Here is a 17,037-nt window from a genome sequence, read left to right on the forward strand (position 1 = left end):
CCCAACAGCCACGTGGGGGGCTCTCTCCTCATTTATTCATCTCCACACCAAGTGGGGTCACTATTTCCCTTCCTCCTGGATGACACTTGTCAGCACCAGCCCACTGGACCCACCTACCAGCCCCAAAGGGCACGGGCAGGAGCTGGTTCTCTTACCAGCCCCACGTCTCTCCAGGGAGATCAAGTGCAGACAGAATCCCTCTACCAAGGCCACCAGATTTCCACTCAGCTGTCTGCGGCCCCAGGGCCCCCAGGGCACTGGGGGCCGCACGTGGTCTGCCTCAGCCCCCACGCCTCCGCTACTGCCCCCTCTGAGATGGACCTGGTGCTAAGAAGCCACACTGTGTTGGGGGACTTGGGCTCTAACATTGTCTCATTTCCCCTCTTTCTCAAAGCCCGCGTCTAGACTCAGGGCCCCCAGAGATCAACTGAGGCACCTGTACAAGAAGGCATCTTTTATTGTAGTATAAAGTTGACAGGGCTAGCATGTCACAGCTGTCCCAGGAGAAAACCAGAGATGGAGTGTCCTGGTCTTTGGGGCATTCAACGAGAGCCCCAAGGAAGAGGCGCTGGCAGCGGCATTTGGCTGAAGGACGGTCCCCTTGCAAAGGGCAGGCCCTCGCTAACCAAGAGGATGCGCAGACACAGCCGATAGAGATGGATTCATTCCAGTTTTGCTACAAGGAGGACTGCTTTACGGCTTCAAAATGAAAGAGACCACCACCCCTGACCCCCACTGCCTGCACATGGGAATGCCCTGCGGAAGCCCAGGTACCAGGAGCCAGACCCCCCACCAGCTTCTGAGACCTGTGAACTAGCTGGGCCCAGGGGCACCGCTGCTACCAAAACAACGTCGGCATCTGGCTCTGAATTGCAGGAAAACATTAAGAAAGGAACTAGAAATTTTTACATTTTCCTCCCATAAATTAAAATAACAAAAATCCAACATTCTGACCCTAGAGCCTAGTAGGAGATGGTGTCCGACTGTCTCCTGTGGGCACTGGTGCTTCTCAGCCGCCCACGTGTCCTGAGCCACCCTCGACAGAGCATCTCAGCGGAGCGGAAGGCACCAGGTACCCAGAACAGGGAGGCCTTGGGGACAACAGGGACCCAAGTGGGTAGACTTCACTGTGTGTCTGTGACCCAGGGACGGGCCCACCCTCACCGAAGGGAAAGGAGACAAGGACAGCGTCTCCCACCCTGGACAGGCCTGCTGGTGGAGCGTCTGGCTGAGCTGGGCGCGGATGGTAAGGCAGGGCTTGGGGTGGTTTGGCAAGCAGCGTTTCCCCGGGGTCTCTGGGGTCCCCGAGCACAAAAGCAGACGCCTGGTGGGGAGGAAGCCTGCCCAGCTGTATCTCCCTGGTGGTTTCCACTCTCCCACCGAGCCTCGCTGCTTGGGAAGGCCACCTCATGCTCCACCAAGCCCCCTTTCGCTAACACCTCCAGAAACCTCTGGAAGGTAACCAAACTCTCAGACGCCTGCAAACTGTTGGCTGAGCTGGAGGTGAATTGCTGCAGGATGGTGGGAGGGGGAACAGGCCTGGGCGGCGCTTGGCCCTGGAGACACTGGCCCTTCCTACCTCTGACCCATGGGGAGCAGAGCCCTGCGCTCCCAGGGGACTAGGCTGGGGCCAGCTCAGGCGGGAGGCAGGTGGGCAGGCAGGGAGGGGGCCCTTGCAGAAGCCACTCAGATGGGCTCGGATCTGCCCGCGAGCGCCTAGAGGAGAGGTATCACGTGGCAGTTGCTGGGCTGGTCCAAAAACAAGGTGCTGAAGACGTCGTTGAAGAAAGTCGGGTGGTACCTGCAGGCACGCTCACAGTCCGGGTTGAAGTTCACCTCCAGGATCTGGGGCTGCATGACCTGCTTCCCTGGATGGCAAAGAAGCGGGCATTTTGGCAAGTGTGGGCGTCTTGCTCGCAGGGGGAGGGGCGGGGGGGCAGGGATGGGGTAGGGGTGTGAAGGCCGGGTTCTGGTACAGGGCTGGGAAGCTTGGGGAGGCCACGCGTGCCCAAGCCCCACAGCTCCTGGCAGCAATGGGGTGAGGACTGGGGTCTCCTTGCAGAGGTCAGAGTGCCTGGAGAGGTTTGGTTCTGGCCCCAGGAACAGCATGAGCACATCACATACACGCTGAGGTACTGTCTGGTCAGGAAGGGACGCGAGGCCTGGGCACACTGGCACCGCGGCTGGCCTGACTGGGGCTGCCCGGGATGGTGGTCGGGAATCGCCGGCTCCTGCCTCTCACACGGCTGGCCCACTGCAGACCCTTCCCCCCCAGCGTCTCCCACAGCGCCTGGCCCACCCTCCTGCACACTCTGAGGACACCCTAGGGTGTGCTGATGGGGCACGGGGGGCCCTGCTTTCCCTGCTATTCCGGGGTGGCCAACTGAGGGAAGCCTGATGGCAGGTGTGGGGTTTGGGTCACAGGATGGGAGCCCCCAGGCCCCTCACCATCCGGGCGGTCATCCCACTTCAGCATCAGGTCGACGGCGTACACGGCCCGGGACGAAGGGTAGGCACAGAGGCCCAGGGGTGCAGGCTTGGCGCAGGCTGCCTGGAACAGCTCTGTGATGGCCCGGAAGATCTCGGCCTGGAGGCCGGGGAGGCAGAGTCAGGGGCCTGCATGGTGGGTCTAGCCCCCCAGAGCAGCTTTCGTGGGGGGTTCACAGCCCCTTCCTGAGCCCCAGCCCCAACTCACCCCTCCTACACCCTCACGTCTCTAGACCTGGCTGTAGAATCCCCGTCCCACAGCGTGGCCCGCTGTAAACCTACCCCGTCTCCTCCTTCAGCACCCCTCTGTGCCCCCTCATTGCACGCACTAAGGAAGCTCAGCACAGCACATAGCACCCAGCTGGCATGTTCAGCTGTGTCCCTGCTGTCCCCTCAAACCTAACTCCCACGCTGCCCTGACTGTCCTCCGATGCCCTGGGTCACTTCCTCTGGGGGTCCTCCCCAGGGTCCCATCCAGGAGGAAAGGACCCTCCAACCCCTGCCGGGCCCAAGGCCCGTCCATGACGGGGGCGGCTCCTACAGCCCCCAGCCTGGCCGACCCTGGGGAGCTCAGGACACACCTGGACATCCTTCCAAGGAAACTCGGGGTACTGCTTCTCAAACGCCGGGATGAACTCGTCATAATGCACCTGCGGCAGACACAGGGACGTCACTGCCCCGGGCCTCCGCCAGACGGGTTCCAGGCCCACCAGCAGGGAGGGGAGGAACCCTGTCCCCTGCCTGCAACACTGGGGGGGCAGTCACAGGTCAGCGCCGGCAGGGAACATCCAGCCCAGCCCTCAGAGTATAGTCAAGGGCAGGAGAGTGGGTCTGAGCGCTGGATCTTAGCTGTGTGATGTGGACAAGCAGATAAACTTCTCTGAGCCTCCGTTTCTCCATCTGTAAAGTGGGGCTGATACTCTCTGCCCAGCAGACTGACTGTGAGGACCACTTTGTGCTCAGCTGACACAGGACCGCGAGGCCTCGAACCCTTCAGAGCCCACACCTGGGCCCAGCTGGAACCCCAGCCTGGCTGCAGGGCCCAGCCTGGGCTCACTGCTCAGCACCAGCTCCGATGGGCCCGAGGGACAGCAAGATCACCCTGGGGCCAAGGCTGTAGCCAACACACGTGGGCAGGCTGGCAGTCGGCTCCGATTTCTCCCAGGGAGGACAAGCCAGGCCTGACTCCCTCTGGGGCCCCAACACTCACGCCCTGATAGGCCATGTGCACATCCCCCCACCCCCCATGCCATGGGGATAAGCACTTGGTACCCCAGACTCAGAGACTAGGGCTCTGGGTCTTGGCTGGCCCACTAGGTGTCCAGCTGGAGGGAGTGGGCACTGGCACAGCCACCAGGACACTGCAGTCCCCTAAGCACCTTCCCTCAAGGATGCCCCCTCCACGGCAGGATGGACCGTCTCCCTGGTCCTCCTACCCTGCTGTCTTCGTGCTTAATGGGCACGAGGTTGGGGGCAAGCCCCAGGCTGAGACCTGCTCTGCTCCTGACCTGCCGCGGGATCTGGGGAAGCCCCCCATCTCGCCAGCTTGTCTCCTCAGCCGTGGGAGGGATTATCTGGGAACACACGCGCCAAGCCTGGCACATCAAGCCTTCTGAACGAGAGAACTTAAAAGGCAGCTCCTTAGAACAACGGTCCACCCAACTCCAAGAAGACAGCATGAGTGCCAGGAAGGGAGGCCCGTGTGACCGGCCGTGAACCCGCGAGGCCCCGGCCCCGCCACAGCCCCACCTGCTGCAGCGCCACGTCGGCATGGTAGTTCATGACGGTGAAATGCTTCTCGTAGTCGTCCAGGTCGTTGAGCGCAAAGGGCCTGCGCAGACAGACAGACAGACGCGTGGGTTCCCGACCGGTGCCTCGTCCACATGGAGCGGTCAAAGACCCAGCTCCCTGCCCACCATACCGGCTTCCGTGTTTGGTTTCCACGCCCCTGTCCATGCTTGTGGGTGGCACCACGGCCCACCCAAAGTCTGGCTGGTGAGCGACCCGCTGACCGAGAACATTCTGTGTGGGCCCACAAGGCACGGCCACACTCTCATATGCGGGCGTTTTACAAGGAACACTCCCGTCCACCATGTGGGGGGATGCGGGACCTCTGAAGGAGGCCGGGCAGGAGGGGAGATGGCTCAACTGGTAACTCACTGGGTGAGGATTGAGACGAAGGGATTCCAGATCCAAGCAAAGAGAGGCCCGCTGCCCGGCCTCCCCATCCCCACCAGCCTCCCCGGCAGTTACCGGTTGGAGAAGCGCAGCCAGAACACGTCGTAGGCAAACAGCCGCAGGGGCGTCACCGACCGTAACAGCACAACATAGCGGATGTCGAACTTGACCATCCCCACGTCCTCACGATGGAACAGGACGGGGCTCTCAATGTACTTCGACACAACCTGGCAAGACAGATACAGCCTCACTCACCCGGGGTCGACAGCCTCCGCCAAGGGCACTCAGCCCTCCTCGGCTCTGGGCTGTGGGGCGCCAGACACCGCCATCTCGTCACAGAGAACACGGATGCTCTCTCCTGCACCCCGGGCACACCAGCTCCCCCAGGCAGGCCCCTGACGTCTGTGCCTGCGAAGAACCTGTGCCAGCACCCACAGGGGCCCAGCCACACTGCACTTTACTCTTCGTCTGCTTCCCAAACCCTCATCTAGGTTCTAAGAGTCTTTAACTGCAAGGAACACAGAAGCAACTCTACCAGTTTTCAAGTTCTGAAAACGGAATACGAGAGGTTACTGGGCGGAGTGGCGCGCAGGGCCGGGGCTGGGAACTCTGTACTTTCTGCGCGGCCTCTCTGGTGAGCCTAGAAGTGCTCCGAACAATCAAGACTGTTGGAACAGTAACGGACTTTTTAAAAGGTTGCAAAAAACTGAGCACAGATTCCCACCCAACATCCAACCCACTCCCTACCCAACTCTCCAAACCTCTCCGTTTCCGGCTGTTGCGGCACATTTCCTTCCGACATCTTGCCCACGTCTATTTCCCACTGGTATGTAATTTTGTGGAAGAAAGGCCTGGTCTTTAGAACCAGCCACCGAGAACCCTATGGAGCGCAGTTCTATGCAGACACGTGAGGTCGCCATGAGTCAGAGCCGACTCAGTCGCAACGGGTCCTTGTCCTCGTAGATAACATGTGTGCCCCACAGATCCCCCTTCATACAGCCCCTGACATAGCCCTGTGTCACCACGGAGATTTCGTCCAAGACTGGGCAGGTGGGCAGCACAGAGCAGCAAAGCACTGTCCGGGATGGCTCCACTCAAGGGCCCCCTCCTCTCTCAACTGGGGTATCCCCCAGCCTCCCCTCACCTCACCCAATGGAAGGAGTGCGGGTAGGGGACTTGGGCTGGGCTGCGACCCATGAGCTAAGTGACCCTGCATCACTGTCCCCTCCTGAGCCTACCTTCCTCCCACACCTGTACCCCTACCCTGGCCCTGGACCCTGAGCGTCCCCACCCCCTCAGGTGGGGAGCTGCGGGGCCAACCTTGGGGGCGCTCTCACGGTGCCGGATGATGCTGCTGAGGTCCCTGGTGATGTGGGTGTCCAGGCTGCGGGCCAGGTTCCAGGGTTTACAGATCCAGTGGTTGTCCTCGCCCCTGGGGGGAGATGGCTGGCTAAGCCGAGTCCCGGTCTGTCCCCTGGGCCACATCTCCCCAGGACCACGGCAGTGGAGGATGCAGCACCCAGCCTCTCCCGGGGTGCCGACGGGGGCAGCACAGAGGAGACGTGGACTGTTGGGCCCCAGAGACTAAGTAGGAGTTTACTGAGCAAAGCGAGTGGCTTCCAGGGAAGGACCCGCCCAATGATGGCCTGAAAGGACCCACGCGGTGCACACATCAGCTCCACCTCTCGATGTCAGCTGCCTGGCACATAGCAGGCACCAGGGAGGGAGCAGGCCTCGGGGAGAGTGGGAGGTGCAGGTGGGCAGGGGCTGCAGGGTCCCATGGCTCTGAGTGGGGCTCACCGCCTCTCCCGCTGCTGGAAGCAGCTGACGAACTGGGGCAGCTCAGTGCGCAGGTTGAAGGTGCGAGGCAGCCAGGGGGGGCCCTCGGGGCCCCCCGCCCGGCGGGCGATGGAAGCCAGGCAGTCTTTGACCGTCAGCAGGTTCTCGCAGGGGAACTGGTTCAGCAGCACGTTTGGGCGCTCCTGGCTGAGCCTCCTGTGGGCCGAGGCGGAGCGAGAGGCTCAGTGCATGGGGGAGCCATGGGCCCGGGGTGGGGGTCTGTGGCCGCGCAAGGCCTCACCGGTAGTCCTTGAAGTGGGAGAAGTTGTAGAGGATGTCAGCATCCGCCTCTCTTGGGGTGAAGGTGAAGCGTGGGTGCGTCAGGTGGCTGAGCACTTGGTGGACGTCGGTGCAGACCCTGCGGAGAAGCCCATGCTGAGCTGCGGACGGCGCCCCCCTCCGCCTGTGCTCTGCCTGGAGACCCCCCTGGGGCACAACTGTGATGGGCCAGAGAGCAGCTCGGGGGCATGGTGGTGGCCTCCGCCTATCCTTTTGGCAGGCCAACGCCCTCAGAAGGCTGAGGCTGGTCTCTGTCCCTGGCCAGGGTGAGGCCTGTCTCCCAGCCCTGCTCTACACCAAGCCGGCCTCCCTCTCCGTATCTCCGCACCCTCACCTGGGAACGCTGTGGCCCCAGAGCAGGCCGATGCACCTGTTTCCGCGTGGGGCCTGCCTGCCCTCGTGTAACCCACCAGACCCACCTGCAGATACTGGGAAGGGCCCTGGCTGCCCGGATGCCCTTTCTTGGAGCTGGTTTGTGGTGCACACAGGCCTGGCTGGTCTTCCATTCCCAGGACTGAACCCTCATGCCCAGGGAGCAGACAGTCCCAGGCAGCCCCAAGGACAGGGGTGAGAGTGGGACCCAGGTCAGGCTGACCCTTCCGCCTGGAGCTCCCGTTGCTGGCCACCAGTGTTTCCCCGGCCTATCCGCCGTTGTCAGGGGAGAGCTGAGAATCTGCTTTCTCTCCCTCTCACTTCTGTGTTTTCTCTACTTCTGTGGTGTTTTCTCTGAGGTCCCAGAACGGGACCCTGGTGTCTGTCACCGCCATGCCCAGGCTGCCAGCCCCCGGAAGGGCGGTGGGTTCTCCCACCCCTCTGTGCCAGCACTGCCCTGACAGACCAGCTGAGGGGGGAGCAAAGCAACTAGGGACAGTCAGACCTGGGCCAGAGAAGGGTACGTACTTGAAGATGTGCTCGTGGGGATACGCTGCTGGGCTGATGGCAATCGGCAGCTTCTCCTTGTTCTCCTCCAAGATGGCCTAGGGAACACCAGGGGTGGACACCGACCTTAAAGCATGAACACACGCCTCCCCCACCTGGCACATCAGGGTGGATGGCATGGGCCACACACCTGCCCAGCAACCCCCTGGACACACCTGGACCTCAGGGAGGACCTCTCACAGATGCTGCAGCCACCAGCATCCAGAGGCCTCTGCCTACCCCCACCCCACACCCAAGACCGCCCGCCACGGGGCTCTGCAGACCCCCCACCGGCCAGCACCTGAGCTCCACACCTCGCTCAGGCACTGGAAGGCGGTGAGGAGCAGTGTTCCAGAAAAAAACCCAGTGCCCCTTAGGAACTCGGCCTTTCTACAAATGGATTGTGGGGCTCGAGGCCCTCTGGGTGCAGAACACCCCAGTTTTGCTTCAAAAGAACGACGGGAACAGCAGTCTGAATCTTCTCACCGTGCCTCCAAACCACAGGCGCCGAGAACGTGCCACCCCTGCCCCAGGAGGGGCTGCCTGTCTGAGGAGCCCCAAGGCTGGTCCAGACTTGGGCAGAGCAGTGGTTTAAAAGAGGTCCACTAACTCTGTGACTCTCCCTTTAAAGGTGGAGCTCAATTCACCTCCTCGAGTATGGGCTGTGCTGACCGCCTCACATCTAATAAACGGAAAAGAAGCGGAAGTGACAGGGTGTTACTTCTAAGACTAGATCATAAAAGACATAGTGGCCTCCTCCTTGCTCTCTCAGATCACTCCCCCTGGGAGAAGGCGGCCACCATGCTGAAAGGTCACTCAAGCAGCCTGTGGAGAGGACAACTTGATGCAGAGCTGAGGCCTCCAGCCCCCAGCCAGCACTGACTTGCCAGGTGTGTGAGCGAGCCGCCAGGGGAGCAGCTCCTCCAGCCAGGCATGCCTCAGAGGACAGCGGCCCCGGCCAGTATCAAAACCGCAGCCTGGTGAGGTACCCCGAGTCGGACCGGCCCGGCTGAGCCACTCCTGAACCTGTCCCACAAAAACTGTGCGAGGCAATGAACACCGCTGTTTTAAACCACTATGCTTCAGAGTAATTTGTCACCCGGCCGGTTCCCAGCTTCTCAAGAAAAAAGACCAACTTTAATTTATGTTCCATTGAAGAGCAAACTCAAGACCAAGGAGTGTTGGCCCCTTTGCATTCCCTGGGGCTTCACTCACCCGTTCAGACTCCTAAGCACCTACCCAAAACAGTGACGCAATCTTCACCGTGGTTCGTTCAATCACCACTGACTTAGATTCACGGTAAACAGTGCCATCAGGGCCACAGCTAGGGCCCCCCCTCCCAGTCAGCAGCACTCACAGAGACAGCCAACGCTACGAGGCCTTCTGCTCTAATGTGAGACAACTCAGTTCTCTCGAAAAGCCTCAGAGGCAGACTGAGTGAGTCTGATGTGCTGGTGAGGAGGGCAGGGCGGCTTCAAACATGGGGGCAAGTCTGTGGCCTCGCCCACAGCTGTCACCTCCCTTGGCTGTGGATTCCAGCTGTCTGCCAGCTATGCGACCTCCAGTCCTGACCAAGTCACTCTGTGCCTCAGTTTCCTTACCACCAAAGGAAGGCAAAAACAGGATCGACTGCACAGCTGCTGTCAGCAGAGTGCGCCACAGAGGACCAAGGGCAGGCCTCTCACCCACTGGTTTCCGCTGAGCCCAGCCAGCAGGGTGAAGAGGCAGGAGACCACAGGGCAGGGAGAGCCTGAGGCGTTAACGCCCACCTCGTCAGTCTTGCCCAGTTCTGGCAGTGGCTGTGGTCCTTCCCTGCCCCTGGCCTCGCCCTGCCTCGCTCGCTCCTTGCTGCCTCCTGCACCGACTGAGCGGCTGCCCGCGGACTGAAAGTGCCTTTGTTGTTAATGACAGCGACAGTCCTAAAGATCACTTGTCAAGTGCCCTACCGCGTCCCATGGAGCACTTGAACACAGGATCTCTACACCCCCAGCAAGGCAGGTATCCTGAGAGGAGAAAACGGGCCTTGTGCGCTGGGACTGAGGGGGACTCACAGCCAGTCGGACTGCACCGCCCGCTAAAGCCTACCCTCACCGACCTAAAAGGGGAATCGGGCATCAGGCTCCTGGGGTCGGGTACGGCCCGAGCCCGAGCTGTGGGACCACAGGTGGCTCATTTCCACTGAGCCCTTCATCCCTCAAATGCTCCCCAAACCTTCCTCCACTTCCTCTGGTAACCAGCTGGGCCTGGCAGCCAGCCAGGGGTCAGTAATGCTGGGTGATCTGAGAATGTTCCAGAAGCAGCCCAAGCAGATGGGCTGGGCTGGAGGTGGTGTCACACCTGGTAGTGTGCATCAGGTGGCTCAGGGGTGGAAGAGCTGACGTCCAGCATGTCGGTGGGTGCCCAGGGCAGCAGCATGCACTTCCGGATCAGGGGGTCTGTCTCTCCGTAGGCGAAGTCCCGGGTCACCTCCTCTGCACCAAGACATGCCTGTCAGGGGGTGGTGGGCAGACACTGGGCCCAGGCCCTCCTCCAGGGTGGTGGCGGGGTCTGACTTACCGCCAGTGTCCAGGTCCCTCAGGGGCCACAGCAGCGTGTAGGCCACCTGCTGAGGCATGTAGAAGAAGGGGGCCGTGGCGACGCTGGGCACGTCTGCGTGCTGGATGCGTGAGCCAAACTCGTCCATGACGTACCACACCGGCACCTTCTCCTCCGCCGACTGTGGGGGGACCCCACAGCCACGTCAGCAAGGCCTGCCCATCTGTCCTCTGTCCACACACCTCGCTACCCACCCATTCACGCACCCAAACACCAGGCACCCACCCATGCCCAGCTCTCCGCACTTCAAGGTCATCACACGCACCCCACTACATCTACCTAGAACACGGCCCTGCCCCTGCACACAGGTCAGCGGGCCAGTGCAATGCAGTGTGGTAACTTGGGTGAGGAGGAGCCGGGGCTGCAGGCAGGGAACAAGGAAGGAAACCCAGCAGCTACAGGGGTGTGCTTGGTTTTCTGTGTATGGGGGATGCAGCTGGGGCTGGTATTCAGGGAGGGCTTCCTGGGGGAGGCAACGTCTACACTGAGCTCATGAGAAACAAGCATTCATCTTTTCCCAAGCTAACAGTCCCGGGGGATGGCGCACAAAGGGCTGGGTGCTGAAGGCCCGAGGACATGTGCTGGAAGGGGCTCCAGGAACCACTAAGGATGGTTCAAAGGATGATGGACTCAGGCCATGTCCCAGGCTAGAGAGGCCAGGAAAGGGGCAGCTGGGCCATCTGGGCCCAAGTTTACGGGTCTGAGGGGGTGGTGTCCTGTGAGCACAAAGGTTGGGTGACATCTGGTTCTGGGGTGCCCGGCATTGGCCAGCCCAGGGCAGGGTCACATGATGTGATGGGGCTACGGGGAGCGAGGTGGTTTCTAAGTGGTCCCACCCCCTCTAGCCAGAGGGCACCAGCAGTGAGGCCCAGGCCGGTGTGTGCCCTGCCCGTGCCAGGGCCCGCTGCGGCTCACCCCGTGGGCCAGCTGGTAAGTCTGGTTGAACTTCCACATCTCCTCCAGGACCAGGGCCACGGCCTCAGCGCTGGGCACCTCACCGTGGAACTCAATGCCCATGAGGTTAGCCATTCGGTGCAGCAGCCCAGGCGTCTGCTGCAGCTGCCGGCGGGCATGCTCCACGCGGTACGTCCAAGCGTGGTCGATGAGGAAGATGCTGTGGGCACAGGGTGTGGCAGCTGTGAGGCAGCGGGCAGCTGCTGGGGAGGAGAGAGGAGCCAGAGGGAAGCGGGACGGTGGGTTGTGGCCTGGGCCCGCACCCAGCCCCACCATCACGCTCGGCTTAAGTGTCCGGCAGGCCTGGGATGAGACCCTGGCTCTGTCGACCATACACTAAGTGGCCTCGGGCAGTTCCTCTCCCTCTTCATGCCTTTAAAGTGGGGGCAGTAGGGGTCCCCACCTCCTCCCACTGGGTTGACATAAGCACCGAATGAGAAAAACCTGCAACGTGCCGACGTGCGCGGCACTTGCTAAACACCACAGCAATGGCTGTAATTACCGAGCGCCTCCGCTGGATCTAAGCTGCCGGGAGGTGGGGCCTGCTCCTCCTGTACCCCGAGGCCCGATGGACGGCAGGTGCTCGGCCAAAGGAGCCGGCTCGCTCCTGCCCCTTCTGGGAACAGCCTGGCAGTAACAGGGCCCTTCTGGGGGAAGCCTCAGGGGTCAAACAGCAGGACACTGCAGCCCACACCTCAGTAAGAGGAGGACGCATTCCCCCGCTATAAAGACAAGGGCTGCCTGAGACCCTGGGGGATTGGGGGGCCTAGAGTCACAGGAGCTAGTGGCCTGAGGCAAATCAGACTCGCCGGCTCCGTGGCTGTTCCCTCTAGAGGGACCAGCAGCACCCCAGTGCATAGGCTGGGTGGTGAGCTCAGAAGCATTTATTCTATTGTGCCTCATAACTCATGCTTATATTAGTGAGCTTTTTTGTATAAAGCAGCCCTGGTGGCACAGTGGATAAGGGCTTGGCTGCTAACCGAAAAGTCGGCAGTTCAAGCCCACCGGTGACTCCGTGGGAGAAAGATGCGGCAGTCAGCTTCCGTAAAGATTACAGCCTTGGAAACTCTAAGGGTCGCTATGAGTTGGAATCGGCTTGACGGCAATGGGTTTGGTTTTTTTTAATCCCTGCTTTGTGCTTGGGGAGCTGCATGACGCAGCATGGAGCCAGGCGCTGGGTGTTGGGCACCCAGGTGACCTGGGCAGATGCACAGAGCAGGATGCAGGGAGGGAGGATGGAGGAGCTTGGTTGGGGGCCTGGCGGCCAGCCCACGGGCAGGAGGGCTGTGGGTGGGTGCGGTAGGTTCACCTTGAAAACGTGGGACACTCCAGGACTTTCAGGGAGGCTCTCGGGTGAGAACGAGTGGGCAGAGCCTTGTGCTGAGATCTCTATCCACCCTCATAGCACCTAGTGGGTCACTGCCTTCCCCTGCTGTTTACAGACCAGGGAGAGGCTCCAGGTCCCCGCCCCCACCCAAGAGTAGCGTGTGTGCAGGACTGAGACAGTGATTCCTGCACCTGGGTCCAGAGCCAGCGCGGGGCGGGAACAGGCAGGCATGCAGGGCAGGTGCTGCCCCGAGCTCAGTGGGAAAGGAGAGCCTGCAAGTCCGAGTTGGAGCGTGGGTGGAGGTCCTGGCTGCCTGTGATCATCTGTGTGGCCACTCCAGCCGCTCTCAGGCTGGGAAAGGGGCAGGCAAAGCCCCGCAGAGGAGGTGACCAGAACCTTCCTGAAGGGCCTTCCCTGAAGGGCTCTGAATGGATACGGGCCAGTGACTCTCTGAGGCCGTCGGGGCTTTCTGCCTCAGGGTTCTGACAAACCCTCAGCAGAGGGCCTGCACCCCGACCTGGCTCAGCAGCCACTCAGGCCCAGGAGGCAGAAAGCCCAGGGTCCAGTCTTGGCTCTGCCCACACCCCACGACCCCAGGTGAGGCCCAGGCCGGTGCTGGCCCTTGGTGTCTTCACGGGAGGAAGTGACTAGCCCACGCTCCTCACCCTTCCTGGGCAAAATCTCAGGAAAAAAAGAAACAAAACCCAGCAGCCATTGCACTGACTGCCTCTTGGCAGCCCATGTGTCAGAGCAGAACTGCGCTCCATCGGGTTTTCAGTGGCTGATTTTTCAAGAAGTAGACCACTAGGCTTTTCTCCTGTGGAGCCGCAGGGTGGACTCAAACCTCCAGCTTTTCAGTTAGCGGCTGAGACTGTTAACTGTACCACCCAGAGTGGTCTGGTTGGTTAGGTGCCAAGAGAACCTGCTGGAGCTGGCCCCACCCCGAGACTCAGATTCAGCAGGACGGCAGGAGGCCCAGGGGTCCCCAGAAAAGCCCAGGCTCAGGAGAAAGACTGACCTGGTCCAGCAGCCACACCGTGAACCAGCTATGATCTCAGGCCAGTCCTTCCCCTCTGTGACCGACTCCTCCAGCAAAACCAGAACTTCTAACATGCACGTCAGTGAGGCCGTGGAGGAGCTGCTCTCTCGACCCTAAGCCTCACTGCTGTGGACTTGATTCCAACTCACAGCGACCCTACGGGACAGAGTAGAACTGCCCCATAGCGATTCCAGGGCGATAATCTTTATAGAAGCAGGCTGCCACATCTCTCTTCTGAGGAGCGGGTGGTAGGTTCAAAGTGCCGGCCTTTAGGTTAACAGCTGAGTGCTTAATCACTGCACCAGCAGGGCTCCTTCACAACAGTCCTAAGCGCCATGAAACCGTGTTGGGCTGCCATTCCCCTGGCACCGAGCTGCAGACACAGCCTGCTGCGCACAGGCCACAGCCTGGCGTGGGGTGACTGGATGGAGTGTGTACACAGGAAGCGTGTGTGTGATTTTCATGACTGCTCTATCCCCAAGGGTGACGGCCTTGGCCCCACGAGTCATGGGGTGGTGGGACGCCAGCTTCCCGGTCCTACCTGTTGGGGTCGGCCGCCTGCAAGCCGACCTCACTGGTCACAATGACCTTGTAGGAGAGATCGATGCCGGGGTTGGGTCCCTTCCTTCGCACTTCCCGCATCTCCTCGTCCTCACTCCCATCCTCTTCCACCTGCATTATCCCAAACATCTCCCCGGCGTCGAAAACCTGGGGGCCAAGGCGCTGGTCAGCAGAGGCTGCTGGTGAGACAACCACCCCGCCCATCACCGAGGCCAGCTGAGGGAGCCACAGCTGGGCCCCAAGGACAAACTGAACCCCTTCAGAGGAGCAGGACCCACGGCCCTGCCCACCCAGGCTCCCGAAGACATCAGCCTGAATGCAGACCTTATCTGCCCTGGGGACTGCCACCATGCTGTGATCCCAGGTGCTCCAGCATCCCTCCCCCATGCAACACCACCCCTGTGAATCTGGCTGCACGTACTGTGTCGGAACTTACTAGTCCAGCCCCTTGTTCTACCGGGAAAACTGGGCCCAGAAGGCAGAGGGGGGCCCTGTCACTCAGGAAGTGAATGAAGAGCCAGCATCTTGTGGGCCTGGGATTCCACGCCAATTTCCCTCTCGCCCGAGAAACCAGCCCCAAATCAGAGCAGCTGAGGCAACGCAGATGGACGCAGGTGCCCAGGGGCCTCCTCCAGTCACTCGGCCAGCCCGGGGCCGGCAGGAGGTGTGGCCCCAGAATCTGGGGTGGCCCCGGCTCCCTTTGCCGTCTTCATGGGTTCCCAGGTCCAGGTGTAGGACAATTACAAGCCACAGGCAGCCAACAAGGTGGACAGGTTGGGTACTTCTTGTGCGCTTCGGAGTCAGACCAACCAAACTCCAGCCCCATCCATGCACCGCGTGCCTGGGCAGGTCAGCACAGGGCCCAGGAAAGATTCTGGAGCCAGAGTGGGTGGGTTCCAGTCCTAGCCACACCACTTCCTAGCGGCATTCACCTTGAACAAATTACTCAAGCACTCTTGTGCCTCGGTTTTCTCATCTGTACAATGGATACGTACAACCTACCTCAGAGGGCCACTGAGAGGATTAAATGATTAATACAAATTGAGAGCTTAGACCGGGGCTTGGCCTGCGGCAAATGCTCCATAAGCACACGCTGCCACCATTCCCTGAGACGGCCTCCTCCCTGTGAAACCGGGGGAATCATCCAGAAGAGCCACGAGGATGAAGTACAACAGTGCATGTGAAGACCCTGGCACACAGTGGGGCTCAGCAGACTAGCCCCCTCGAGACCTATTCCTCACGGCTCTATCAAAAACAATAAAAACTCGCCCCAGCAGTGGGGAACCACTCACAGCGACTTCCGTGTGCTGGGCCAGGCCGGGCCCTTTGGGGTGTGGGCATGAGTCACTGTGATCCTGCCCAGGAGCTGACAGTGAGTGGCAGAGGGAGGCAGGGTCCCGGCCACGAGAGGAGGGCGTGGGCAGACTTAAGGAGTCATAATCAGAGGAAAGCTTGGAAGGAAGGCAAGACTTAAATCCAGGCCATCAGGACTCCAGGCAGATGGAGCAGCAAAAGCCAACGCCAGGAGCGGGAGGGCTGTGGGTGGTCTCTTGGGGGCAGGTTCGTCTCAAAGATGAGGGGCACTCCGACACTTTCTGGGAGACTCTCGGCTGAGGACAAGCGGACAGAGCCTTGCGTTGAGATCTGTCTTAATCATCTAGTGCTGCTCTAACAGAAATACCACAAGTGGATGGCTTTAACAAAGAGAAATCTATTCTCCCATAGTCCAGTAGGCTACAAGTCCAAACTCAGGGCTTCAGCTCCAGGGGAAGGCTTTCTCTGTCAGCTCTGGAGGAAAGTCCTTGTCATCAGTCTTCCCTTGGTCTGGGAGCATCTTAGCGCAGGAACCGCAGGTCCAAAGGATGTGCTCTGCTCCCAGCACTGCTTTCTTGGTGGTATGAGGTCCCCACTCTCTGCTCACTTCCCTTTCCTTTTATTCCTCATAAGATAAAAGGTGGTGCAGGCCACACTCCAGGGAAACTCCCTTTACACTGGATCAGGGATGTGATCTTAGTAAGGGTGTTACAGAATCCCACCCTAAACCTCTTTTAAAACTACAGTTACAAAATGGAGGACAACAACACAATACTGGGACTCATGGCCCAGCCAAACTGAGACACACATTTTTTGGGGGACATAATTCAATCCACGACAGCCTCCTTCTACCCTCACGGCACCTGATGGCCACTGCCTTCCCCTCCTGCTTACAGACCAGGCGTGAGGAAAGGGGCAACCCCCATCCCTTCCAGAGGTCACACCTCCTGCCAGCCCCGGGCTGGCCGAGTGACTGGAGGAGGCCCCTGGGCACCTGCGTCCATCTGGGTTACCTCAGCTGCTCTGGTTTGGGGCTGGTTTCTCGGGCGAGAGGGAAATTGGTGTGGAATCCCAGGCCAGCAAGATGCTGGCTCTTCATTCACTTCCTGAGTGACAGGGCCCCCCTCTGCCTTCCGGGCCCGGTTTTCCCGGTAGAACAAGGGGCTGGACTAGTAAGTTCCGACACAGTGCATGCAGCCAGATTCCCAGCAGTGGGCAGTCACCAAGCATCCTGTCTCCTCTGCCCTGGCTGCCGGCTACCCTGGCCAGTGCTGCTTCCCTGAGGGGCAGCCAGTGTTTCTCCATGAGTCCCCTGAAAAAGGCCACAATGGCTTCCGGTGGCAGAGCTGTCAGTCACTGCTTTGCCAGACACAAACCTGCAACATTATTCCCGCTCGAAACCACCTGCTGCTGCTACAGGCCCAGGTGTGTGTGTGCATGTGGGGGGGTCGGCACAGTGTGTGTGTGCGTGCCTGTGCGTGCAGGGGGGTTAGCACAGTGTGTGTGTGCGTGCCTGTGCGTGCAGGGGGGTTAGCACAGTGTGTGT

General features: G+C 60.5%; 1 protein-coding gene across 1 annotated transcript in view; it reads right to left on the bottom strand.

Annotated features, from left to right (window-relative positions):
- TTLL12 (tubulin tyrosine ligase like 12) overlaps positions 1 to 17,037 on the bottom strand; it is a 29,865-nt gene continuing 12,828 nt past the window's right edge. The window contains exons 3-15 of the mRNA XM_004380051.2: positions 14,158 to 14,324; positions 11,212 to 11,410; positions 10,258 to 10,417; positions 10,039 to 10,172; positions 7,684 to 7,760; positions 6,746 to 6,862; positions 6,466 to 6,660; positions 5,986 to 6,097; positions 4,741 to 4,892; positions 4,237 to 4,318; positions 3,069 to 3,137; positions 2,449 to 2,587; positions 1 to 1,868 (exon numbers count right to left, since the gene is read on the bottom strand). Coding sequence (XP_004380108.1) covers positions 1,717 to 1,868; positions 2,449 to 2,587; positions 3,069 to 3,137; positions 4,237 to 4,318; positions 4,741 to 4,892; positions 5,986 to 6,097; positions 6,466 to 6,660; positions 6,746 to 6,862; positions 7,684 to 7,760; positions 10,039 to 10,172; positions 10,258 to 10,417; positions 11,212 to 11,410; positions 14,158 to 14,324 — 1,755 coding nt within the window. The 3' untranslated portion in view covers positions 1 to 1,716. The remainder of the gene's footprint in view (positions 1,869 to 2,448; positions 2,588 to 3,068; positions 3,138 to 4,236; positions 4,319 to 4,740; positions 4,893 to 5,985; positions 6,098 to 6,465; positions 6,661 to 6,745; positions 6,863 to 7,683; positions 7,761 to 10,038; positions 10,173 to 10,257; positions 10,418 to 11,211; positions 11,411 to 14,157; positions 14,325 to 17,037) is intronic.

The sequence above is a fragment of the Trichechus manatus genome, unplaced genomic scaffold (assembly GCF_000243295.1).
Source record: "Trichechus manatus latirostris isolate Lorelei unplaced genomic scaffold, TriManLat1.0 scaffold00069, whole genome shotgun sequence".
NCBI classification, from domain to species: domain Eukaryota; kingdom Metazoa; phylum Chordata; class Mammalia; order Sirenia; family Trichechidae; genus Trichechus; species Trichechus manatus.